General features: G+C 44.9%; 1 protein-coding gene across 2 annotated transcripts; it reads right to left on the bottom strand.

Annotated features, from left to right (window-relative positions):
- Nucleotides 1-16,502: 16,502 nt before the first annotated feature.
- LOC102682879 (hatching enzyme 1.2-like) lies at nucleotides 16,503-23,727 on the bottom strand. Of its 2 annotated transcripts, none has more exons than XM_015338616.2 (10): nucleotides 23,617-23,727; nucleotides 23,052-23,097; nucleotides 22,267-22,311; nucleotides 21,580-21,648; nucleotides 21,128-21,280; nucleotides 20,153-20,270; nucleotides 19,001-19,179; nucleotides 18,433-18,514; nucleotides 17,404-17,528; nucleotides 16,503-16,866 (listed from the first exon to the last, which is right to left on the bottom strand). In XM_015338616.2, exons 1-10 carry the CDS (start codon nucleotides 23,683-23,685, stop codon nucleotides 16,853-16,855), a joined length of 900 nt encoding a protein of 299 aa, XP_015194102.2. In that variant the 5' UTR covers nucleotides 23,686-23,727; the 3' UTR covers nucleotides 16,503-16,852. The 2 variants fall into 2 exon arrangements, with proteins under 2 accessions (XP_015194102.2, XP_015194103.2); XM_015338617.2 differs by having other exon boundaries at nucleotides 22,267-22,308.
- Between the last annotated feature and the right edge of the window lie 2,571 nt (nucleotides 23,728-26,298).

Here is a 26,298-nt window from a genome sequence, read left to right as displayed (position 1 = left end):
CCAGTAACTCATGGGAGAATCCTACTGCTGCCACCACGTGGTCACCCTTTCGTTCCTGGGAAAGGGAAAGCTCTTAATTGCATGGAACTGCTTTTAAAAACTAGAACAGGAGGCACTTCTTTAGCCAGTGGAAGCATGGAACAAGTTGCACTGCTATGTCGGTGAAGCCGATACCCTGGTTTCTGTCAAGAAACAGCTGGGTGAAATCTTTGCATGAATTAGCTAAGTACTACCCAGTTGGCTAGACGGCCCAAATGCTCATTAGCACTTACATTCTATTTCACTCACCAAGTTTTGGAAAATGTTTTGTGTTAAACTCAGTGTTCGAAATGACAGGCTTCTTTTTTTGTCTCAAATGCTTCCTGCCGCCACAATTAATTTTCACTCTTCTTGAGAATCTCCCTCAGGAGGCTGAAAAGGTTACTGTTAGCACCGTGTGGCGGGAGAAAGAATGTCATCCTGCCACAGCGACTCACTGTTACCAGCCAGCGAAATCCCTAATGAGGCTTCGGTGCCGAGGCGCGAGTCTGCTCCTGAGCCCCAGCTGCACGGCACTCTTCCCTTCCGCCGGAGAGCCGGAGTGACAGGGAGAGAGTCCTGAGGAAGAGCTGGTCTCCGCGCTCTGATCTCCAGGGGCCATCCAGCCCGGCGATACTGCGGGGGAGCAGTGTGCAAAAAGGCATTAACAGAGCCACCTCTCTCGAGTCACTCTTCCCTGTCACCCGTCTAGCACTGCTCCCTGCGCAAGGTTGTTATTAGGTCAGCCTACACGTGCCGTCGTATAACAGCGTCCGACCAGCCTGCACACATACAGAAAAACAAAAACTGTAAAAGTCAGCCTGTTCACGTGTGTAAATAACATTCTGAAATCCCAGCTCTTAATCCCAGCACTGCCTTTTAATACTTATGAAGCTCTTGTTGACTTTACTTTGCGTGTATTCTGCACATCCCTGCAGAGATGGGGGACTACACCACATCCATTCTGTGGTTTCCTTTCCGATATTCCCACGCCTTCACAATTTCACTGTGGCTGCTTGACTCTTTAGTTTGTCAGTAAATGTTTCTTAAGAGTCAACGTGCTCTGCCATCGCACGCGCTTGCCTTCTTTCAACAGACGCTGTTTTCGGACATTAATGAAAAGTTCTCTACACCAGTCTGCGTGACGTGCTTCGCAGTATCTCTTTTATGGCCTCTCAGTTTGTTTCAGTCTTACGTAAGCCGTAGTTCTGTGAGTTACCTCGTGCCTTCACAAGGCGCGCTAATTAAAGCGGGTTTAAAAAGCAGCACAGCCCCCCTGCGTCTAACACGGGGCGTGTGATATTCTGAGCTTCAAACAGAATAACTCTCAAGGATAAGAATGGCGTCATTAAGTCTCACTGCAGTAGCATCGTAGGCCAGAATTCTGTGGGGTGTCAGACCATGAGTCTCAGCTGTGCTGGTTTTCTGTATGTCTGGGCCTGCAGGCTCTTTCATGTGTGGGCGAGGTGTCAAGGTGCAACACGTTGAGGGGGGAGGGCACCGAGACCAGAAAGGTGGCGCGGAAGTGTGTGTCATTCTTTGTACATTATCTGGCCTCTGTCTCTATCACTCTCCACAGGGCAGTGGGGCTCACTCTGCTCCCCAGCGCCTCAGTGCGCAGAGCTCTCCACAACATTAAACCCCAGCAGAAACAATCCCGTCTCCTGAATTATTCACCGCTCTCTCACAGCCAAGACAGGCGCAGGAGAGGAGAGGAAAGAGATACTACCAAACTGGAGGGGCGAGGGAGGGAGAGAGGAATCGGGGAGGCATTGGGAGTTAAACGATTCTTTTTAAAATGGGATCGGTGTCGCTCTTGGATTTGTTGGGAGCAAAGGCGGGGCTCGTGCTGTACTTACCTTCCCTCACTTCCACATGAGGTAGAGACTGTGGGGGTTTCGAGAGCTAATTACATTCCTTTCGCTGGCACTGAGACGTAAGAGGAAATACTGGCATAGTTCTAGCGCCTCATAGCTCAGCTGTGGCATCAGTAAGGTTTTATTCGCTGAGGAGACGATGTGGACAAGGGAAGAGTGAATGAGGATCTATCCCTCACACCCCTGCTTCTGACTCATGCATCTCAGCAGTGACAACAAAGAAACCGTCTTGTAGACATTAGGTTCTCTTTCAAAATGTTTTAAAAAATCCAGGGACTCAGATCATGTTTGTCAACACTTGGAATTTAGAGGTTAGAAAAGGGCTCCACAGCCAAATCAGAGTGTTTCCTTTCCTTTCCTTTCAGTATGGAATTACTCTGTACCTGCTTTTATAAGACAATGTACCTATAATTTCTTCATAAGATTTGAATTTCTTTCTGTGACCCTTTTAAAGAGAGGATGAAAAATGAACAGGAATACAGGGATTTCTCTGAGCTCACTCTGTTCTGATTTTTTTGATTTAGCCAAAGTTTTGGATGTGTCTGACACCCGATAAAATCACGTACTTTAAAATCTACAGCATGATCTCATTTCAGAATAAAAGATCCCTGGTTTATGACTAAAGCTCATATGTTTTGCCCCTCTAACCTCAGATGTCCTGCATCTGATGTTGGTGGTCAAGACTGCCTACTACTGATTGCGTCACAGTCTCTAGGGCGTGTTCTGCTGAGCCCTCTCAGTGTATCTTGCATCATATTGGACTCCAGTGTTTGATTACAGATAATTAAAAATTAAAATGAGGTCCACGGGCTCTCTGGTGACATAGGCATTCATCTAATTATCTTGGCTCATCTATCGAAACAATGCTGAGAGTTAACATGCAGTCAGTGCAATAATTGTACTGATCTTCTTTCAGAAAGTCACCACCATAGTGACCACAGTGTGCTGAATTCTGACAAGGCCAAGTCTACGATTTTTCACTGTAATGACATTAAAGACAGCTTACATTTTGTTGAAATTTCTGTTGGCTCAATTTTCAACGGTCTGGTTTAATATGTTTTGTTTTATCTATCTCCTTAAAGTGCACCTCACAGGAATATATGATTGGCAGTGGGACACACACTGTATCTAGCACAAAATTTAATCACTCTGGCAAAGTAACGAGCAAATTTTGATATATGGAACAGCAATAAAATATTTCAAGTATCTCCCAAGTCTTCTTGAAAGGAACAGGAGTATCTATACACGTCAACCAAATCTGTAATGAGCAAAGCTATCAGTTCAGAAACCATATTTCAAATAATGATGGGCTCATAGTAACGAACTGGAGAAGATGCTTCATTCAAGTTTCAGCTGGATGTCCTGTGTGTCATCTCTGATTTAATTCTATATTAATTTCAGTCAGCTCGAGTAGCTGTAACTGATCTGAAAACAGATTTCTGGTGTGCTAAAACTCGACTGGTTTTCAGGCACATGCAAATCGCAATGTAATCAAAAGACATTTCCCCAGGAATGTAGAGAAAGTGGTCACCAGTGATCTGGTGACTTGCCGTCTGCCTTAAATCAGAGTTTATTAGATATTTGTCACCATTGTATTGAAGTGTTCCACACCCATGTAAATAAAACAGGGAAAACAATGTTTGCAGAAGAGTGAACAGTTCTAAAAATATAAACCTCTTAGTCAAGCTCTCTTGTCTTTCAAAGTTCCATGAACAGATCAGAATGTTTTTCTCAAAAAGAAACTGTTCTAATATGGCAATCAAGCAGCCTGCAGTGTTTCTAAAGGCAGTGTTGCCGTACTGTGATTAATAAGTACCGTGACCATACAGTAAAAGAGTAAGGTTAATTCTTTCATCCATTAGAGCACAGCTTACTCCCACTGAAATAGTCAGGAACGAACACTGGGTGCATGCTTGTGCTCCAATTAGTGCAACCTTGCCACTCGTCACTGTCAGTAAGGAACGCCATCATTCCTGAGCAGAACCAGTGTTGACTTTAATATTTACTATCTGGTTTCTTGACGTCCCAAGGACATTGTTGTGTGTAATTATTTTGGCTCCTTTATATTTTGTAGTGGTGAAAGAAATCAGCAGAACAGGATTGAGCTTCCCCAGAAAACTCCCAGGATTAACATACAATATTTAGTGGCTTCTGAAACTCGACGTGTTTTGAATCGTTGTTAAGGAATGACCTAATTTAATTATACAATAAGACTGACATTATCGTGACAGTGAAATCTGTGGAAGAAAAACCATTTCACTTTGTCTCCTTCACACTGCATTCGCATTACCTGAATAATGGGTATTGTCCCTGGCCTTAATCACACTCGCTGCCTATGAAGTAATTGACTGGGTCTCCCTGAAAGGATGCAGTTTAAATTTATATTGAAATGCTGTGCTGCATTCAGGAAGTGTGACTTCCTAGCATGAAAAATATAACATATCTAATTCATTTTATATAGGTGTTAAACTCAAAGCCTGGATTAAATTAGTTTGCCAGCATGAGGCTTGATGTGTTATTTTTTTCTTCCCAAAGGACTCTTTTTTTCCAGCGGATTTTTTATTTTAGCCAGCGGAAAAAATTGGAGTGTCGGGTTTCTAACAGGCTGCTGGCGGATGAGTCAGTCCCTCTGGGCCCACAGACTCTCTAATTGGACAAATGTTTGATTAATCGGACAATTCTAACGATTCTCGTTTGCGGGCTGAAAATGTCTTGTAGTGCACCTTGGAACTGATGTAACATCATCGTCTGTTTTTGAACTGAGGAAACAAAAGGCTACAAATGGTGAGATCGAGGAGGAGGAGTTTAAAATGGAACAAGAAAGATGCTGTTGATGAGTCTTTAGCAAGCGAGGAGTTTAAAAGGCCCGAGTTAGATGCTGATAAGGCACAATGTCAGAGAACAGCAGCAAGCTTGCTAGCCTGCCAACTCCTGTAGCTGGAGCTGATGTACTGACTCCATAACAAGCGCTATTGATCCTGTGGACCCAGTCAAACGTCAGAAGACAGGAAGCAGTTATCTTGTTGAGGGGAAGTGTAAGTGTAAGTGTAAATCGATGACAAAGCCCTGTAATTACAGAGGAAAAGCTAATCACCTACACCCAGGGTGCTGACAGACAAGGTGCTCTGACAAAGCACCATTACAAATTGACAAGTATTTACAGTAAGTGGAGAATCACAGGTTTCCCAGTTTAACAACTGGAGGTGTGGTTTACTTTTGGCACATTAAGAGCAACAACATAAGTTATTTTAAAAACAAGATGAATCGCATTGGGACATAAGAAAGGCTACAAACCAAACTAGTCCACATTTACCACACTGAGCTAGTTCGACTGCTAAAACTGATTCAAAGAGCTGATATATTTTTAGCTCTATTAAATTGAATTGAGCTTTTTCTTATTATTTATTATTTTTAAAATATGTAGGTATGGTGCTAAAATTCCAAAACTCGCTACAAAATGCAATACTGCTGCACCTGAGTTTTCTAGGGAGCAACAAGTCTGAAGAGTGAATTGAATTCAGGAGGTACCTGGCTGACAGGTAGTTTGAATAACTGCAGTCTTATTTCATCCTCACCCTTTGTCATTAGCTAATGTTTCAATTGACCTTTGCTGAGGTTTGCTTTTGTCCGTGTATCAGCAAGAGCGCATGAAAGGATTTTTAACACAACTGCACAGCACTCTATAACTGAATTGATAGCCTGGAGATATCGAAGAAAAAAATCTCAATCGTTTCTCAGCCTCCGACAGCAATTACTAGCAATTTCTCCTGCAACAAGAGCACTATTAAATTCAGAGGCACATACCGCACAACTGTACTGCATGATGCGATGTGAATCGTGCTTCAGGAAAATTGCTTCATTACACAAATAGGGGAGGTGAAGATTGAGTTGTAAGCTCCACTGAACAGCAGAGGCAGGTGTTCTTATTTGTCACTATAGCTGTTGTAGCAGCACAGGGCTGCATGCAAATGCGCTCTGGGGAGAGTTGGATTGCAAGAGAACAGGCAGCCATTGAAACGGAATTGCGCTGACAAGATGATTGTACCATCTACAAGTGCTCATCTTTTTCTTGATGTTAGGTGGGTCCCTCTTATGAATTCTGAGCACAATCCCTCGCTTTTCAGAAAATGGTGTGATTAAATATAGCGATTTGAAGTTCTTGAAAGAAATATTGCGCGGGGAACTGTTTTTCATATCTGTCTTCTATGCTTACTCAAGGTATGCACTGGTGTGACCTGTCTTCCGTTCTCAGCGTGGCTCCAGTCATCCAGGCCAGGGCTCCTGGATAAACCCTTCGCTCTCACGCAGCTGTGAGGTCATGGGGGAGAGACGAATTGATCATTCGTTGATCAATTCAATTGATTAGTAATAAATAAATGTCGAATGGGTGGGGAAGGAGGAGAGCTAAGAAATCTGGTCACACAAGAGGAGACCGCTTGGCCCATTCCAGCTCAATGAACCACCGATTTGGTCATTAGTAGCTAATTGATCCCAGAATCTCATCCTGCCGGTTAAGAGGAGGAAACCAGGGTATCGGCTTCAACAACATGGCTGTTTGGCTTCTCCCAGACACCCTTTGGGAAAATAAGGGCCCCCATTCTCAATTTGACATGTTCACCGTTTCCACTTGTATGTCACCTGGTTCGTGTTTGACTGTCGATTCTGAAGACATCCGTTTGGGTTGCCTTTGTCAGTGCCTCTGAGGATTTTGAACCCTTGAAACAGGTGCCCTCTTAGTCTTCTTGGTTCAAGGCTAAAAAAGATCCTGATCTATCAGCCTGCTGGAGCTGGGCATTCGCAGAAACATACCTCCGTGCTTGTCTCCATTCCAGAGCACGTGGTGACCAACATTAAACACACTGTTCCTAACAGAACATCTCTTTTGTAGACTGTGATTAAACCCAGAGCAAAAAAGAGGGAAAGTTTATATCTGGGGATCCTGAGATTAACTGTGTCGCTGCTGGCGTTATGTAGTGTTTGCTCAAAGAGGCCAGGCAAAAGTCACTTACACTGAAGTCTATCTTAAAATCAATACCGTGACAGCGTTCTGACTGATGAGCAGGACCCTAACTCTTAAGTCCTTCCCTCCCTGCGGGTGAGTGTGTGTTATACATTTCACACTGAAAGGACACAAAAACTGGGCACATTTTTACTCTTTCACTTCAGTAATCCTTTAAAGAAATATAATTGGGATAATCCTTTGCAATTTTTTTTTCAGCTCTTCACACTATATTAGTTGGATCTGAAGGCAGTGTTTTTTTTGGTCACTTGCTGAATGTCACTTTGAATAACAGCTGCTGAGTTGGGCTCAGGCGAACCAAATTCTGAAGATACAGTCATCCATTCACGTTGTGAATGTTTATAATGGTCAGGTGAAAAATATGCATTGCAGACATTCTGCAGAGAGGAGATGAGCCAGCGAACCTGGGATGGAAACAGATTAGCTCTCTTAGTGACGTGCCAGTGGGGTTTGTCCCCTTAATTCCATGTGATGTGATTGTCTGTTCATGCAGTCTCCCCCTGTATCTCCCCAGTATCTCTCTGGAGGTCCCTGCGGGCATGCTGTCAGTAAGTTCTCTCGCTGTGTCACGGCTTGGCACCTAGCATCAGTGCAGAAGGACAGCGCGGCTTCTGTAGGTTCTGAGCACATACTGTTAGCTCAGCACTGAGCAGCATTCAAAACCAGGAATGAGTCCCACAGTGAAGGCTGCAGTGCTGCAGGCTTTACTGGTACTTTAAAATTAGCAACCAGTTAAGGTTTAAAAAAGGCATTTTCTTATCTTATCCTTCGGATGAGACGTAAAACCGAGGCCCTGACTCTCTGCGGTCATTAAAAATCCCAGGGCCTTTTTTCGAAAAGAGTAGGGGTGTAACTCCAGAGTCCTGGCCACATTTCCCATTGGGCCTTACCGATCATGTCCTCCTAATAACCCCCATCTGTGAACTGGCTTCATCACTCTGCTCTCCTCCCCACTGAGAGCTGGTGTGTGGGGAGAGGACAGGAGCATCATCCAGGTGGGGCTGCAGTGGTGGAGGGGATCCCATTACCTGTAATGTGTTTTGAGTAGAGTGTCCAGAAAAGCGCTATATAAGTGTAAGCAATTATTATTATTATTATTATTATTTTTTCATGCAAAATCATTTGTTCAATAAAGATCTTCTGAAGATGAAATCTTCTTCATTCCTTTTTTAAATGTTGGATTTATTTGCACCTTCAATTTTTATTATGTGTGAGACAAGAGTGTGTAATCTGGTCATTCAATTGAACCTGAAAATCTCTCTTGTCTGTTTCAGGGCAGTTTTTTTTTTAATCAACTGTGATCTTAAAGTTAGTATTAGCATGCCTTTGCCTTTGCTGAATCCTTTATGCGCTCATACTGTATGTGTTGCGAATGTTATGCAAATATGATTCTTAAAATAAATTCCTTAATCTGCTGCATATACTGCTCCTGTGTCAAATGTTTGTTTTGCTCTGCAAAAAACAGTGCAGTATTTCTCACAGGGCTGCATCTAAGATTTACTACAGCCATTTTCACTTCTCTGTTGAGGTGCAGAGAACAAGGCAATAAAGATAATAAGCAACTTTTCAGATTGCACTGAATCTCAGTATATTACACCGGCAGCAAACTAATAATCTCTGCATCAAATGTCAACAACACAAGCCGAATTAAATATTTAATTATCTTATATTTGCTATCAGCATTAAAATGATGAAGCATTCTGCTTTCCTTATCTCGCCAGAAACCATATTAACGGTAAGAAAGAAGAGCAGGACCAGGCTGAATTAAACAGTTTAGGCGTTCTGTATAAAAGTTGCCTGGTGCGTTGTGACACAGATAACAGGAGGGCAGGCCACATCGATATTTCTCTTGACAGAAATCCTGTCATGGCTGGTCTCGACTATTGACATCGCACTGGCTTTGACACCACACCGGAAAGGCTGTTATTAACCCTGTGTTTACTGTAGAGAGGCAGATTAGGGGGAGGGTCATGAGATGTACAGTTGGAGACTGTTGATCTAAGAAGAATACTTAGAAAAATCGAAGGACTGGACAGACTTTGATTTTTTTTTTCAATGTGGCAGGAGGAGGCATGTCAGGCTACTGCACGGAGCTGTTCTGGGACTAATAATCTGCTGGATTTCTCTTCTGGGACATCGGATTTGGGTTACTGGGTTCCATGGGGTTCATTTGTCTTTGTAAGTGTGTGTCCCTTCAAGATACCTTTTTTGTATTCTGTTCTTTTTATAAGTAGGTGATGGTGGAATGTTGTTTTTAAAGGAATTAGACTACCATTATCTGGTCTGTCTGGCTTGTGCTGGTCTGAGGGTTCACTGGTGGTTTTTAGGATAGAGAACTTTTTGTGCTGTTAACGGTCTTGGCGCCCCTTAAATTAAGGTGGCCAATGCAGTAGGTAGACTGCATGTTGGAGTGGTCGCTAAAAAATCCAATCTTGTGCTGGTGTCAGGTACAAGGACATCTTCAGTCCCATGCTTTCGATGTGTGTGTGAGACTCAGTCTGATCACGATATCCTCATGTTGACATCAACATGATTGGTTGATGGGCTGGAACCTCATTGAAGATAAATGACATAACAACATCACCCACTTTCCTCCCACTTTTTGAATAAGATCCGTGGCACCACACACAGGTTTGTGCTCTTGTCTTTGAGGGACCCCATTCTGATGTTCATTGTATGTTGATTATTCAACACCCCACTCAAATGAAACTCCACCTTGGGTGAAAATAGACCAAAAACAATGATTTGTGTCCCTTTTGGATTTGAAATAGAAGATGACTGTGTAGAAATATATGTATTTTCCACTCTGGGGATGCCCCCACATCATCTGCCAGCAAATGTTCTCACATTTCTGCCTCGCTCATTAGAATCTAGGCACATGCATACAAGCAGCTGAGGCATCTTAATGTGAAATAACACAGACTGAATGGATTAATATGAGTTTTTAAAGAACAAGAAATAAGAAACGAAGTGAAACTGCCAGTAGAAGAAAACACCAGTCATTCTTCTGAAGCATTACGTGCGCAGTTTTATTTTTTTAATGTGCTGTTGCTAGGAAACCAGGAGGTAGAATCTGTGCTTCAGACGGTCTTTCACATCTCCTGTCACACCTTCTCCCAGAGCTGGCACCTCAGCCAGGGCGTCGCTGGATTACTGAGACAAAGTGAGAAGCGAAGACGAGATGAGCTGGGTCTTAAACAGACAGCTGCCCTGAAACTTGCTGAAAGAAACTTTTTTTTTCCCCTGAAGAAAGATCAAATACGCAACCCCACTTGAGGCTTTGAAGGCCTGGCTGTTGGTGTGGAGAAGAGTTTCATGGCACCACCTATTACTGTATGAGGAATTCCCAATGAAGAGATATGTGGATCCTGTGCAGACGCAGGAGTAGGTAGGTGTTGAGGCAGGCAAACAATCCAGTATGTCAGGTGAGTCCGTGGTCAAGAGGAGAAAGGTGGTTCGAAATCCAGGAAGTACAAATAGTGGCAAACAATCCGAAACGGGAGGAGGGGTCCACAATCAAAAGGCAAAAGGGAAGCCCAGGATCCAGAGAAGCGCGAGGTACAGAATAAATGCCAGGTAGAGCTCTCAAGGAGTAGACTCAATACCAAGCAGCAAGAAGCGGGTTTGAATGGCTTAAATACTGCAGCCGGCCACACGGTAGGGCGTCTGGTGCTGAGTTAACACATGCGGCGGTGTTTGTCATCATCGCCCCTCTGCTGGCACTGGTCAGCTCTCCTGGGAGCTGGTCTGGGCAGGTTGGCGGTCGTGACGATCACTTCATGTACAGTATGGGGGACAACAGTGCTTTTCAATCCTGGTCCTGTTGGTTTCTGTTCCAGTTACACAGTAGCACCTTTCATTGACTTAATAATGATATTCATGTGAACTGTTTGATCCCCGCCCTTAAATATCTTGGTGCTTTATAACCGCTGTATTTTGTGAAATAAAAAATCCCAAACTTGTGACTAAAAACAAAATGTAAATATTAATTTGAAACCACTTTTTAGATCAAGTAAGCAGGTGTGCAGATCACCAGGACAGAACTGCGAGTGTAGAATAAAAGTCAGCATGTTCCAAAAAGACCAAAAGCAATCAGTCTAGAGAAGATCAGCCAGGTGCTATATTGTATTACATATTGCATTAATTCAGTGTTGCATCCTGCACCCCTGCATCTTGAGAAGTATATTGATGCAGATTTTACACAAAGCTTTAATTATCAATGAGTAGAGAGCAGAAAGACTTTGCATTAATTATTGGCGCAATAATTTCAGTCTCAGCTGATCCAGTGCACCTAACTAACAGCAGCAGACAAGAGCACGTATTCCTCCAGAGAGCACTGTCTGCAACTAGGCTTTCTGAATGAATGGCATCCGCTTGACAATGGTGTGCAAAAAAAACATCATCTGTAGCTTAAGTGTACCTCCTCTTTAACACCTGGAAGTCCTCATTAACTTTACAATTAACTGAAGTGAAGTCCTATCCCGTTAGAGAACTGGGGGGAGTTAGCATTGGCCCTCCTTCTGAGATAAATACATTGAGAGCCTCAGAGGAGAGGAAAGCTCGTGCAAAGCTCCACCCACAGTGTTGAAATAACTGGTAATAAGAGAGAACCTCAAAGAGTCATCTGGCACCAGCACCTCATTACACTCGCCCTTCAGATGTTGGTGAGCGAATTTCAATTATTGATGCTCGTGCTCATGAAACAGATGGTGCTGATGAGAAATTCCCCTTGTGGGGTCGTGGGCTATACACGGGAACAACAGAGTTTAAAAGGAAAAAAAAAAAGAAAATAGAATGAGTATTCGGTTAGTTTGCCTTCCGCCTTCTAATTGTTTCAAGAAAACAATCATAGAATCAAGTCATGTCCCTAATGAAGCTTTAATGGTCCTCGATGTGGAACCGTTGTAAAACCACAGGAGTGCCTTCTATCTACCGTGCAACTTCATCATTGGCCTGTCCCTGTCACTTTTAACCAGGCTTCCCTCCTCTTCTTCACGCTAATGGGGAAGACGTTTCCTCTCTTCCTCTTTATCCACAAGTCTGTCTAGCTGATGCCTCTCCCTCTCTCCTGTGAGCACCTCACCCCTCTGCATGATTAGTACGCCGACCTGTGCACCTGTTCACCTTTACACCTATACACACCTTAACACCTACTGTACAAACCTGTGCACCTGTTCACCTCTACTGCTGCACACCTACACTCCTACACACCTGTTCACTGTACACCTGCACTCCTGTACACTTGTTCACCTGTACACCCACACACCTGTTGACTTGTACACCTGTACCCTTGAACACCTGCATACCTGTTCACCTGTTCACCTGTACTGCTGTTCTCCTGCACTCCCATGCAGTTATACAGTCCGTTCGGGTCCCAGCAGGTTAATCAAGGGCAGGTTACATTCCTTCCTCACTGGGGCATTATAATTAAACACTGCCTTTCAATGAAAGCACCTGAGCCACCTTATCCCAATATAAGCTTATTGCATCTTCTCACTTATTTTTTTTACCATTGTTGAGTACATTATTTTACAAACATATCATATAAATATACACTATTGCAATGCAATTTCACTTTTCAGTGGTGTTCTTAACACGGTGGATATCTGTAAAATTCAAACTGATGGGATTGATCGCTTTTTACTCTGACCGCTGCTATTTAATTCTTTTGAATATATTCTCAGTGCACGCTAAGTGTGTCTTTATTTTCTTAGTAATTATTTATGAACTGTACTCCTGTATTCCTGTACTGCTGTACTCCTGTCCTCCTGTTAGCCAATTCTCCTGTAATCCTGTACACCTGTACTACTGAAGGGTGATGAATCTGAAGCTCATTCAGCACAGTTAAGAAAAGAGATAATCGTAGCAGTGGGAAACTCGTAGATAACTGGGACTGACACCTGATCTTAGAAAAACATGTGCCAGGAGTATTGTTCACACAAGCACTCAGAAAAGAACTGCTACACAGTGTTTTTTTGTTTTTGTTTTGCTTGTGTGTTTTGCTTGCCTTTGTTTTTCATTTATCACACCGCTGGTGTTGAAGCGGGCGGCAGTGTTCCGAGCAATTTGAGATGAATAATTGCGTCGTAAATCAGGCGCTGAAGGAGCTCGGGATGGCTCTCCTCCCCCGGCAATATATCGAGCCGCCTTATTGCTTGAAATCCATTTCTCCTGCCGGCCGAGGTGCCGCCGATGGGCCACGAGCCGAGAAACAGCACCTGATCTGTCACTGAGAGAGAGAGAGCTTCGGCAGGCAAGCCTGCCAGGAGCAAAGACGAACAGACAGAAATGGAGAGGTATCCTCCCGTCTCGACACCAGGTCTGCCGTTAGGAGGCAATTATTCACAATTACCTTCCGTGGGATCTCAGCACAAAGATAACATCCTGCAGACTCTCCTCTGAAGCCTGGCAGTTTTCTCTAATCCCCTTGGACTTGCTTGGAGTATCAGAATCCACCTCACAAGTTCTGACTGCAAGAGGCAGTACTGCCACACTCACACCCTCTCTGTGCTTTCCTTCAGAAGCGCCCTTCTTTGGAAAGTAGTATAATCCCTCTTAAATAAGAGTCCTCACTGGGCCCTGCTGGACACTGCTTCTCCAGTGAGAGCTGTAAAAGTCATGCCCTTTCCTCTTCCACTCCTGCCTTTCGCTTTCTATCGATTCCACGAGTGTGCCATCAGAATTGCAGCCTGTTAGTTCTCTCCTGGGGGCTGGCAGGGCAGGTCATTGTCTGAGCTAACCCACCTGAGGAACTCTTTAACAAAGGGCAAGGCAACATGAAGACATCAGATCCTCTTACAAAGGGGCTCATGTCAGGCCCGTAGAGCAGAAGCAGCAGAATGCTGCAGGATAAGTGTATGTGTGAGGAAAATCCGCAATAGGGTGCACTCACATACAGTTATACAGTCCGTTCAGGTCCCAGCAGGTTAATCAAGGGCAGGTTACATTCCTTCCTCAATGGGGCATTGGAATTAAACACTGCCTTTCAATGAAAGCACCTGAGCCACCTTATCCCAATATAAGCTTATTGTATCTTCTCTTCTAATGTTGAGTACATTATTCTACATATATCATGCAAATATATACTATTGCAATTTCACTTTTCAGTGGTGCTCTTGCCACGGTGGATATCTGTAAAATTCAAACTGATTGGATTGATCGCCTTTTACTCTGACCGGAGCTATTTCATTCTTTTGCATATATTCTCAGTGCACGCTAAGTGTGTCATTATTTAGCAACTTTTGACCCATGCAGTCCTATAGGCTAATAATGCACAGTATAATAACTGAAAATATGTATATTTATAAGACCTGTGGTGAATACCGTTGTCCACCCCAGATAGCATGGAGTTCTCAGAATTGTTTTGAGGTGTCAGAGGTCACAGCTCTCCGCTATCTTGAGTTCCATGGCAACAGAATGCATTGCCATGGCAACGGGAAGTCCAATCCTGATGGGTGAAGAGAAATCAGTGGGGACTCGTGTGTGAGAAGCTCGTAGCGTTTTATTAATTTCACTTTGAGAGTTTTTTTTTTTGTTCCAAGGAATTCATTCTGTGTGTATCCTTTCTCTCAACACAGCTTCAGCATCTACTGGCGATTTTTCTTTCTGCACCGTTAAATTGTCACAGCCCGTTGGCAGGCTTGAACGTAGGTCACCTTTTATGAAAACATCAGCACAACCCCTTCAAGAGCAATATTAATTTTGACAGGGCCTCTAATTGTCGAGCTGTTTTTTTCCAGTGTGTCTGGTACACTAGAGGGTTTCTCCATTCCTGTATGGCAGCAATACCAAAAGGCCAGGATGGGCAGTATTTCCTCTCCGCTGGTGAGATTTGTCATCACAGACAGGCAGTAAAGGTTGAGAAGGTCACAGATAAGGGCTTTCAGAGAGCTCTAACTCGTACATCACACCAAAACGGGCTGTCACATCTCCAGCATTGATCCACCAGCAAAACTAGTGCATCCAAATGTGAAAATCCTAAATAAAACGAGCTTATCCGTAAAACTCAATTCTGCCGTTGAGTATTATTCCTGTTCTGTGTCGGCACTCAGACCTCTCCCATTGCTCCCCATCCCCTGCTCTTTCTGGGCAGCGGCTGTGCTCACGGCAGGCAGTATTATCACCCTGCAGCTCCCAGCTGGCAGCCCACTGGAGCTCAGCAGGTGTGAGTCTGGACAGTATCTAGATGGGAGACCTCCTGGGAAAGCTGAGGCTGCTGCTGGAAGAGGTATTAGTGGGGCCAGCAGGGGGCGCTCGCCCTGTGGGTCCTAATGCCCCAGTATAGTGATGGAGACACTATACTGTAAATAGGTGCTGTCCTTCGGATGAGACGTAAATCCGAGGTCCTGACTCTCTGTGGTCATTAAAAATCCCAGGGCGCTTCTCGAAAAGAGTAGGGGTGTAACCCTGGCGTCCTGGCCAAATTTCCCCCCTGGCCTTTACCAAATCATGGCCTCCTAATAATCCCCCTCTATGAACTGGCTAAATCACTCTGCTCTCCTCCCCACTGAGAGCAGATGTGTGGGGAGCGTTCTGGCGCACTATGGCTGCCGTCACATCATCCAGGTGGGGCTGCACACTGGTGGGGGTGGAGGGGATCCCCATTACCTGTAAAGCGCTTTGAGTGGAGTGTCCAGAAAAGTGCTATATAAGTATAAGCAATTATTATTATTATTTGAATCCACAGAGGTTTTCTACTGTGGCAGCTCTGACATACCGGAAATATGCTCCTGGGGCTGGGTGGGTTTATGGTTAAGGGGGACCACTGCGTGACAGAGGAAGAAAATAAAGAGGCACAATGGCGGAGGCGCCGCGGCAATTATCAGATTATCGTGCAGAAAAGAGGAGGCTGGGCGTAAACTGTCAAGCAATCCAGCACTTGTCAACCAGCCAGGAGGCAGAGAGCTCAAGACTTACCCCATCTACAACCGTTTCAAGTGACTGCCTGGAACAAACCAATTACCAGCACTGTCAAGACGATGGTGACTTCCTGAGTAATTTGCGGGCGCTGTGTGGGGCTGATCTGTCACAGGGGAATGTCCTTTCCAGTGAAGGAAACAGCTGGACTGCAGAACAGCTCAGATGACTGGCGAGGAAAGTCTCTCCGAGCCGCACTGTGGTGGGTTGTGCTCGCAGCAGAGTGCAGAGCAGGGAGACACAGTGAGAGCTGTGAGAGTACCCCACAGGGTACAGGAGAGAATAAAGCCACTGCAGTGCTCAGGCGAGGTGTAAGCACCGGGGAAGACAGTGTAAATATTCATGACGTTAATGTTTACTTGATCAGAAGGGCTGTGAAGTAAAAACGACGCCCCTGCACACTTCTCTTCATTCGTTCTGTTTTCACTCACTCACGGTTTGCACCGACTCAGAAACCTTTTAAAGCCTGATCATTTCACCAACAAGCGCCAGGCAGGAGCCTGTACTCTCATGCCTGCCCATCAAGTAACTCAAGGGAGCCAGCACCTGCAATCTGTCCCTCTCCCACCCGCCAAAAAATAAAGAAATCCTTCGTCTGTGTCTGAGTGCACACAGCTTCCACAGACACGCCCCAACACGCTTGAGAGAAAATAATCAAAGAGAGAGCTCAGTTACTCAGACGCACCAGTTTATTGATTATGCACAGAGTTACACACAGATGCCATCTGATGCCTGAATCAGCAAGCTTTTCCAGTTCATTGATCAATTTAAGACACAGTAAAGCTATTTAAAAAATAGATGCAGGTTTTCATTCATAGTATAAACAGGGTATTCAAAAGCGTACTCAATGAAAATGCACACTGATGCATCTTGCATCACATCAGTTTACAGAACGAATAGAAAAAGCATTCTTTGAGCTGGTCAGTGTAGCAATAGAGAAATATATGCGTTGCATTAAAAATCCTCCATTGAGATCTCAGGTGTCATGACTGTGATGATGCTCGCGTCCTTGCCTCTTGGATCAGTAGTATCGGGCTAATTCAATCAGAAACAAAGATTAGAAAAGATGTTATGTGCTTATTCGCCAGAGTATACAAGTGGCAACAGAAGGGCTGATGTTCCAGTTAGCAATCTTCTGCAGCAAAGCAGAAGTGCTGTTTCTGGAAAAATATGTGCTCAGATGTCACTCTCCTGTCCCATCAGTCCCTTGGGTTAAAATACTGTTCCAGACAGGAACTACAATCATCTCTGCACCAAGAACCAGGGCATCTCTATTTCTGTTTCAGCTGAATGTCTTAATTGCAATTCCAAATAATTTGGCTGGTACGATATATTTTTGGATTAATTCAAAGGTTTTGCACTTAATTATTTCATAGAGGAAAGTGGGATTCATAGCACTACACATGTAAAAAAGTCCCTAAGACTTGGAGAGAGACACTACATGTGCCCCGTTGATTACTGTAAATGCTTAGGCTAGATTAAGAAAGCAGGAGGTTCACAAGCTGGCTGGAAGATGTGATAAGAAACTACGAGAATGGAGCAACAGTCCTCTGTTGAAAGGGACATACTTACAGCATTGATAAAGCCTGTTGATCCTCTCAACATCCAACCGGTCCATCTGTGTGGCGCGCCCAATGGCCACATTTGGATCGGGTTTGGGTACGATGGTGGGTTCTCTGTTTCTGGAGAAGGCATACCTGGAAAACGATGCACTGTGAGTGGAGATGTGCAGTGCAGCTCAAGCAGTTAGAAGCAGCACTTGCAGAGTGTCTGCAGGAGAGAACATTAGTCTGCATTCACTGCCACCAGTAGATTGATTCATAAATGTGGTGTCCTGGGCAGCCCACCATCTCCTCTGTAGACAACAATCACCTTTGTCATGCGGCAGAACTGAAGGTGGTAGAACACTAATTCATGCATATATATGGCAAAAAAAACTACACGACAAGACACTTTAACTTGAATCGTCTTTCCTAAATTGCATACTTGTCTACCACTAATGCCCCTCGTTCCTATTTTAAAGGCAGGCTTTAAAACTATCCAATCAAACCTTTATCAATCTGTACTGAGAGATATTAAAAACACAACAAGTGCTAATGGTTGCAATATTTGAGGTTTCCTGCTCTGGCACCACTTGTGTGAAAATATATGACCCTCAGAAAGGATACAAGTGAGAACAGGCCACTGGGCCTATCTATCTAGCCCATTCGGTAGTTAGCAGTGAATCAATCCCAGGATCTCATGTGGCTGTTAAATGGCCAGGCAGCTTATTCCAGACTCCCACTACAGTTTGATGTCTCCTGCCTTGCTGTTAAATGGACTTCCATCTAGAGTCCACTAAGCGGAAATGTTCTGTTTGTGTATCACCAGCCTCATCTTTAAAAAATAAGCATGCAAACCACAAGGGCGATGTGCTGTACAGGGGGCCCAGTTCTGCACAGTTTTCATGTCTGGTTAACTAGCGCGTTGCTCAGCAGATACAGAGCACAATGCTGACATGCTTGCATGTTTCCACGGCTTGGGCCTATTCCGCAGTGCTGTGCCAGGTGGCAAAGTGGCATGTATGTGTTGCAAGGTACTGGAGACCTTTACATCACTGACCTTCCATAGTGCATGACAGAATTGTAGTCGTACGGAGTCCCAAGGTTATTGGTGTTAATCTTTCTGAAATTGTGCTCCATACCTAGAAAAGGAAATCATTTTGAATTATTGTGCAGGCTTCTAAATATTTCTAAGCTGCTTTTGAAGGAAGGTTGAAATTGTTAGGCATGTGGACATCTGGATTCCATATTTCAAAGTTCATCTTCATTTCAGAGGAAATCGTGGGACTTTCTAACGCATTTCAATGCAGTTCCTAAAGTACAACTAGCACCTTAATTATACTGAGGTTGGATGGAATAATCAAGCAGAAATGGGGCTGGTTGGCTCACAGTTACTGCTAAGGACAGAAATGGACTCGGGAGGTGTGTGATTTTAACTGTGGCTAAACCACGTTACGATCAGGCGTTACTGAATCTGGTCCTGGAGGGACGGATTCCAGACTTTCAGTCCAGCTGGGCTTGTCACATCCTAAATCAAATAATTCGAAACTTGAGCAGAGCGGTTTAACAGCTTCTGCCGGCTCCACTCTTCACCCGGGGAGCGGTTTCGACCCGAGGGCTCCCCGCACCTCTGACGACGTTCTCCAGCAGGATGGTGACGTGGTCGTCGCGGTCGCTGCGCGTCTGCTCGTGGTTGAAGCCCAGCGCGTGGATGATCTCGTGCTGCGCCGTCCCCACGTACACGCAGCCCCCCCTCTGCAGGGACAGCACCTGTCTGCCCCCTCGCCGGCCCACGAACGAGAAGCACCTGAAAGACGCGGAGGTGGGGTGTGTGACACAACAGCATGGGGCCGCCGAGGGCTCCGACTCGGGGCTCGGCGAAGCGCGGAGGCGAGAGCAAGCCACGCAAGGCAGACTGCGGGCGGAAACGTGCAGCAGGAAGGGCAACACAGCCTGTCATGGAGGTGTGCGTGTCCTTGCAGCCGGTGTCGGATTGATCCACCCCGCAGCACGACTGTGCCAAGCTCCTGAGGGTACTCTCACGCGCGGCAGTGGGCAGGATAGACAGACCCCTGACAGGCTCAGGATCTGTGAGTAACTCGGCCTTGAGGCCGTCCTAACCACTGACCCCCATAAAAATGCAAGCGAGCGCCTCAGAACTGAGCTGTTAGCTAAACGTGTGCTGTGCGCATAACCTGCCAAGAACTGGACAACAAAAAGAACGATTACAGAGCAGGAGTGGTAATAACCTAGATGTGCAAAACTTACCCTTTTCCAGAAGCTCTCTAATTGCTCATCAAAGTATATTTTTGCTCTTCGCTGGTCCCGGAGTGTATCTTTAGCTTAATAGTAACAACATGCAAAACTCACAAAAAGCAGTAGTTTAAGCAGGGAGCTGCGTCAGCAGGCGTAGGCTACAAAGGAACAAGTAAAGGTTTATTCCTTGCTGAAAAGAGAAGAAAGGAAACGCAGCGTTTCAGCTTCAGGTGTGAGAAGAAGGCTCCGCAGCCGAAACGTTGTGTTTCCTTTCTTGTCTTTTCAGCACAGGAATAACCCTGTTACTTGCGTCATGCGTACACATGACGGCAGGAGCAATGCGCGCAGCGGAGACCAGTCTTGAGAGGCACCGCCGTGCAGAGCCGAGCTTCGAAAACCGGCCGAGCTCTGCTCGGCTCTGTGCGCCTCTCGCTACCACGGCCGTGAAAGCAGCGTGGGGGCAAGGGGAAGCAGACTTTGTATTCATTTTTGATTCGAAGGCCGAGAAAGACGGGCTGCAATACCCAGCGCGAGACTCGATGGAGATGTAGTCTCGCTGGTTTTTGCGAGGCGTGAACTGGACGCAGGTGTAGGTCTGGATGGATCCCAGGGCACTCTCGATGAGCCCCCGCTCTCTGGACGCTACCAAAAGCAAACACATGAAGTAAAGAATGGGAATGAATTATATTCACAATCTCTCAGCATTCGGCTCGCTGCTGTCGCTTGGCGCGCTGTATGTTTGAACGGCAAGCTCAGATTCTGTTTGTTCTGAAAGGTTTTGGAATTCTACTTGCTATGATTAATTTGGTCTGAAGCAGACCTCATCCCCTATGGAAGCCCGTTTCCGCCATGGAGTAAAAAAAACGCGCTATGGTATCTCAGAATTCCGACTTAGTATCTCAGAATTGCGACTTAGCAACTCAGAATTCCGACTTAGTATCTCAGAATTGCGACTTAGCAACTCAGAATTCCGACTTAGTATCTCAGAATTGAGACTTAGTAACTCAGAATTCCGACTTAGTAACTCAGAATTCCGATCTCACATTTGCGACATGAGCTTTCACTTACATCGTGACAGTGTATTTGTTTTTTACATGAATCCCAAGCAAACCCTTTAAAGGCAGACATCGGGCTTCTTTTTTTCACTCGTATCACGATAAGCAAAGGCACGAACACGGACGCAGGTGCTGCCTACATATCACGAAGCATCCTGGAAAGTTTTGTGGAGTGCGTGCTCGTTACGGAGGGGGGATACAGATTTCCAGGGGATACTGAATTGGATACGACACCCGACATCCTCGGGTGCCGAATATCTTTCTCCCTGGAAGAGGAGCGGCGGATAAGAAACACTTCACGGGTTAATGGGTACCGTTGCCAACCCAGGGCATTCACGCGAGCGCATCTTAAACACGCCAGGCGCGTCGCAAACAGCGCTGCGCAGCGCAAACTTTCCAATCCTAATCGTCACTCTGCAGATGTCACCGAAAATGGTCTCTTACAGAAGTCTCTGGAGATGACGAACGGAACGGTCACGACCCCGGACTCGGACTTGGGCCACAGGCAACCGCGGGACGTGCAGGGGTCGGCGTTCCCCAGCTCGTCGCTCACGGCGATGTCGCCGTACTTGATCAGAGGGCCGCCGGGGATCTGTTCTGAATAAAAAGCAGAAGAAAAAGAGAAAGTGTAATAGCGCATACCCCCACAACGAACAGAAAAACACCAGTCTATGCTTTGCTTTGATCTTCAGATGCACAGCAAACCCAACAATGGGGACTGTCAGGCACCCATTGCAGAGCGACTAAAATACCGAAATGGGGCGTCTTAAAACTGGTTCCGAGGCGTTATCAAGATCTTGATGTATTAATTTCGGGGGCTCCTCGCTTCTCGCTAAAGCAACTCGGTTGTAGAATCTCGTAAAATTATGCTAAACGTGACATGTCCTATATCTTACCTAGATTCCTGTTGGCTTTCTCAATCAGATCCCAGACTGCGGGCGCCTCACCGCGTACTTTGCTGTTGTCTGTGGAAATAAAATAAGTGAATCAACTACGTGAAAATACTCTTTCCTGCTCTGTGGCGGCATACTGTACATGGAGAGAACCAGTATTTCATTTTTAATGCAAAATAGCGCATTGTCCAGAGGGCTCAAAATACAATCCAATAAAATTACACTATACTGTAAAAAGGCGCCGTCCTTGAGATGAGATGTAGGACCGAGGTCCTGACTATCTGTGGTCATTAAAAATCCCAGGTTGTTTCTCGAAAAGAGTAGGGGTGCTACCCCGGTGCCCTGGCTAAATTTCCCCCTGGCCGTTACCAGTCATGGCCTCCTAATAACCCCCATCTCTGAACTGGCTTCATCACTCTGCTCTCCTCCCCGCTGAGAGCAGGTGTGTGTGAGAGGACTGGAGCATCATCTAGGTGGGGCTGCACACTGGTGGGGGTGGAGGGGATCCCCATGACCTGTAAAGAGCTTTGAGGGGAGTGTCCAGAAAAGCAATATATAAATGTAAGGATTGTTCATTTATTATTTATTACAATCCAATTCATTAATTGTAAATACAATTGTTTGACAAGAACCAGGAACCAGGGGTGATTTGTCGTAGCCCAAACACGACAGTTCAATAAAAATGCTTACCTAAAGCGTTCTTCTGCTCTTTCTCCAGACTTGTGTCGTCACCTGCTGGTGCGGATGAACATTTCAAGAATAATTAGATCACGAGCTAATTCGCTGCTCGCTTTCACTGTGTTTGTGGGATCGTCTTTTCCCGAAGAAGACGGCGCTAATTTGTACTGGTGATCTAGACGTCGGAATAGTTAGTCAACTATAGTCAGGTGATCCCTAGATAGAATGACAGGCAAACACCGTGGAAGCAGCAGTTAAAAAAATTATAATTTCAGCAATGAAGGTAAAAAAATATTTCATGCAGCTAGTAAAAACAGAAATTACGAATACAAAATGGGAAACGCTGAACTAGAAGAGGCTACCCATAAAAAAAGACTGAGGTGTTATGTTGACGTGTTAGATGTGTTATGTGTTATCTTCTACACAGTGTGTGGCAGCTATTTAAAAGAGAAAATACTAGGCTGTAAATTTTAAGTGTAGAATTTACATCAGAGGATGTTGTTAAAAGTTACAAGACGTGAAACTTATCTTACACTGCCACCTACTGACGGTTCATGGCGCTGTTTCGATAAAAAATATAACGATCGTCATATTTTCTCTTCATATAGCAAAGGGTGGTATATTCTCAGTGTCATAGAAAAACGAAGTCATATTTAGCTTCAAAGGCGTGTGATTGATGTGGATGCGTAATGGGTCAAAACATACTGTGCTATTCTCAGCGGGATGTTTACTGTTTAGATATCCTGTCCCAGTAGGTCTATCTTCAGCCTTGCTATGTGTTTCATACAGAACTATACCTGTGTAGCCGCTTTCTTCATTATTGATCTTCAGGTCCAATGAAAGCTGCAGGTGAAGAAAAGAACGGCTTCACATTTATATTAAAACTGACAAAACACTGCTGGATTCCTTGCGTATAACACTCTGTGCCTCTCATATCTTGACTTAACGGGCAGGACCTCAGTTAAAAGTGTCAACCAGTCAGATGTTTAAGTCTTTAGATTACGTTTATTGCATTCATCAGAAATCAATTAATTTATTTAATTTACATTATTAAAGAACGATGACTAACGTATTTTTTAAAAAAAAGAGACGTTCAACCTTGATCACTGTGACAGAAAATAAGAAAATCGTTTAAATCGATCGCTGAGCTCTCCAGAAGAAACAACTAGTTTGTCTTGATTCTGATTACACAGAGTTCGAGACATACTGTAGTACTCCCAGCCCTCCATTCGTTTTAAAACAGCTTTAACCCTGGATCGCTGGATACGCCGGAGCCTATCCCGGCAAGCAAGGGGCACAAGGCAGGATACACCCACGCCAGTCACTGTGTAACTTCAGACAGACGAACATGTTTCTCCTTACCTCTACAGGGTAGCAGTGAAGCGCACGGAGCCAGGCGACTAAGAGGATGCTCGCGAGAACAGAGGTCATGGTGACAGACCCCACAGACTCAACCCGATGCCCTCGCGCCCTCGCGCCCATCTATATATATCCCCACTCCACGCTGCGAGAGCAGAAGTTCAGGGCGCCGTTGCACAAGCGTGTGGTGCAAACCCCAACGGTTTTAACAGAAATGCCATATATATCTGGAAAAAAAGTGTTTCCTCAACCTGTTGTTTCTGTGATTTGCATACTTGAGCGGTTCTATAAATCCCTAATGATTAAAATGTTAAAACCCGAGGAGTATACAGGATATTAATGTCTACGTTTGCGTAGATTCATGCATTTGTATATTATGCTAGGTTTTTTTTCCCCAAGCAAAAAAAGAAAATATATATTTCGTTCGGTAAAGATTTTTCTGTGCCAATAAAAGTCTAAGGATATCAGTGCCTTGGTTAAAGAATATGTAATGTATTTTTATATTTTGTTACTAGTGGTACTGCAGGGCACTCCTATGCAGTATTATACAGTATAATAGCAGATCCCTGGGCATTAGTTTTTGAGAAGTTGACCAAAAGCAACAGAGTATGCAAGCTCGTCTCTAGTTGTTTATGAATTACCTTCACGGTTATGTAGGAAGCAAAGAGTCAAAGAGGAGTCCCCGTTGTGTTTTAGGACGGTGCCCCAGAAATATGGAGTAAAGTATCTAGACTGTCAAGCACAGCTGAGCAAAGGTTGTGTGGAGGGGAGTACATTTCTAACACATTGGCTGGACACAGAGACATAATGCATCTTCCTGAAAAACAAAGAAGGTAACCAAGAAAATAAAATGACCAAGACTTAAACGGGTTTTTTATTTGCATCACAACAAATAAGAAAGCACACGTGCGCACAAACCACAATATGCTTTAAGAGCTTGTAGAATGAAATGCACAACAAAAGTGTTATTATGCGCAGGGCAATCAACGAAAACCTCAAAAGATGCAATTTTCCATACTGATCTTAAAAAAAGGATCTGAATGCTGCAGGTTACAACTGAATCCAGTTTGCGCTGTCTGCTCTTCTGACACAGGGCTCGTGCTTGTTCTGTGCCAGATTATAAACTCTGGGTGACAGGAGCTTCTCTGGTCATGCTGGCAAAGTAACAATCCATTTCCTTCGCTCCAGTGCCTTTTGCCTTTTGCTTTCATATCAAAGGCTCTCAAAAGCACTTTACCTACAGGAGAGGAGCCACTTCATCCAGTACTGAAGTGCTCTCCCCGCCTGAAGACCGACCAGTTAGTTGCTTTATACCGGTTACATTCAAAGTAAACTTCAGATCGTTGAGATCCGGAGTTTCTGTCGAAAAGTGCCCTGGGATCTTTGCATTCCTGGGTTTATAATCCCAGGCAGAGGGCGATACCCAGCAAGAAGATGATCTTATCTTATCTTATACCTCCTGCAGCATAGTGTACACAGTCACCATACGGTAACATTGGTTGGAATATTCTGGTCCCGAGTAGACTGCGCCACCTGCTGGATCCCCCCACTACATTCATTTCTCCTGGCGTTACATTCGTTTTATATAGTCGAATGTGCTGATTTTTTTTTAATCAACGCTGATATAGTATCCCCTGTTGCTGGTGTTTTTACGATGGACTTTTTTGTTTTGGTGTTTAAGGTTGAGCAGGAGATCTGTGCTTGGGGTCATAGTCGTTTTTTTTTTCCACATCGCCTGGAGTTGAGAAACGGTCAGGAAACGCGTCCGTTTTCGCAACCGTCGGACTGCAGCCCTGTCGGTTCGCCTTGCGCTCGATCGGGTCCTGCCTCTCGGATTTGCCCCCCATTAAGAGGAAGGTGCTGTTGCACAACGTTAACAGCTTTGCGCCAGGGGTGAATTCGGTCTTTGATTAGGCAGCGACGCGACTTGATCGGCGCTGCATCAGATCCGCCAGAACGGTGTTGACGCTACCGGCATTTAACGTGACCTTATGGTATTTACATCTGGGGTCGGAAAGCAAAACCAAACTGCCCGGGATTGTGAAAATGGCAGGAAACATAATTGGGAAACAGCAGCCCCAACTCTGTGATTTATATGGTGATACAGTTCTCAGAATGGCGAGGAACATCACAGCTGCCTCCACATACCTGCTCCATTCTCAGTTCATAATGTTCCCATCAGGGAGACGGCATAGGGACCACAATTCAAATAAAAACATTTATAAGACGTCCTTTGTCCCCTCTGCATTAAAACTACTCATTGGCGGTCTGTCAATGTAGCCCCACCTCTAATTATCCAGTTACTTATGTATCACTTACTGTTGCCGTGATTTCAATGTGATTTTATGTGACTCGTGTGTTTTGTACTTCTGTGGGAGAAGCCAAAGACAGCTTTCCGCAGCGGGGGACAGTGAAGTGTCTGTCCGCAGTGCCGGGGTGCGGGTTCGAGTCCCACGTGCGCCGGGGCTGGGTGTTCCGCTGGGCGTCGTGTCCACTTTCTGCAGCCCCGCGACAGAGGGGTCGAGCGCTCAGCTACATGAGAAAGGGGCGCAAATATTTAAGTCGCGTTGCCGAAAAAAAGCATTCAAGTATAATAGTAATACCGTGGGCGGCTTAGTGCTCGTTAGCCTAAGTTGTGCGTAAGTATAGGTCTAATTCTGGGACCTTGTTCAGCGGTATTAAATC

The sequence above is a fragment of the Lepisosteus oculatus genome, chromosome 21, assembly GCF_040954835.1.
Source record: "Lepisosteus oculatus isolate fLepOcu1 chromosome 21, fLepOcu1.hap2, whole genome shotgun sequence".
Lineage (NCBI taxonomy): Eukaryota > Metazoa > Chordata > Actinopteri > Semionotiformes > Lepisosteidae > Lepisosteus > Lepisosteus oculatus.
This window is presented reverse-complemented; position numbering and strand designations above follow the sequence as displayed.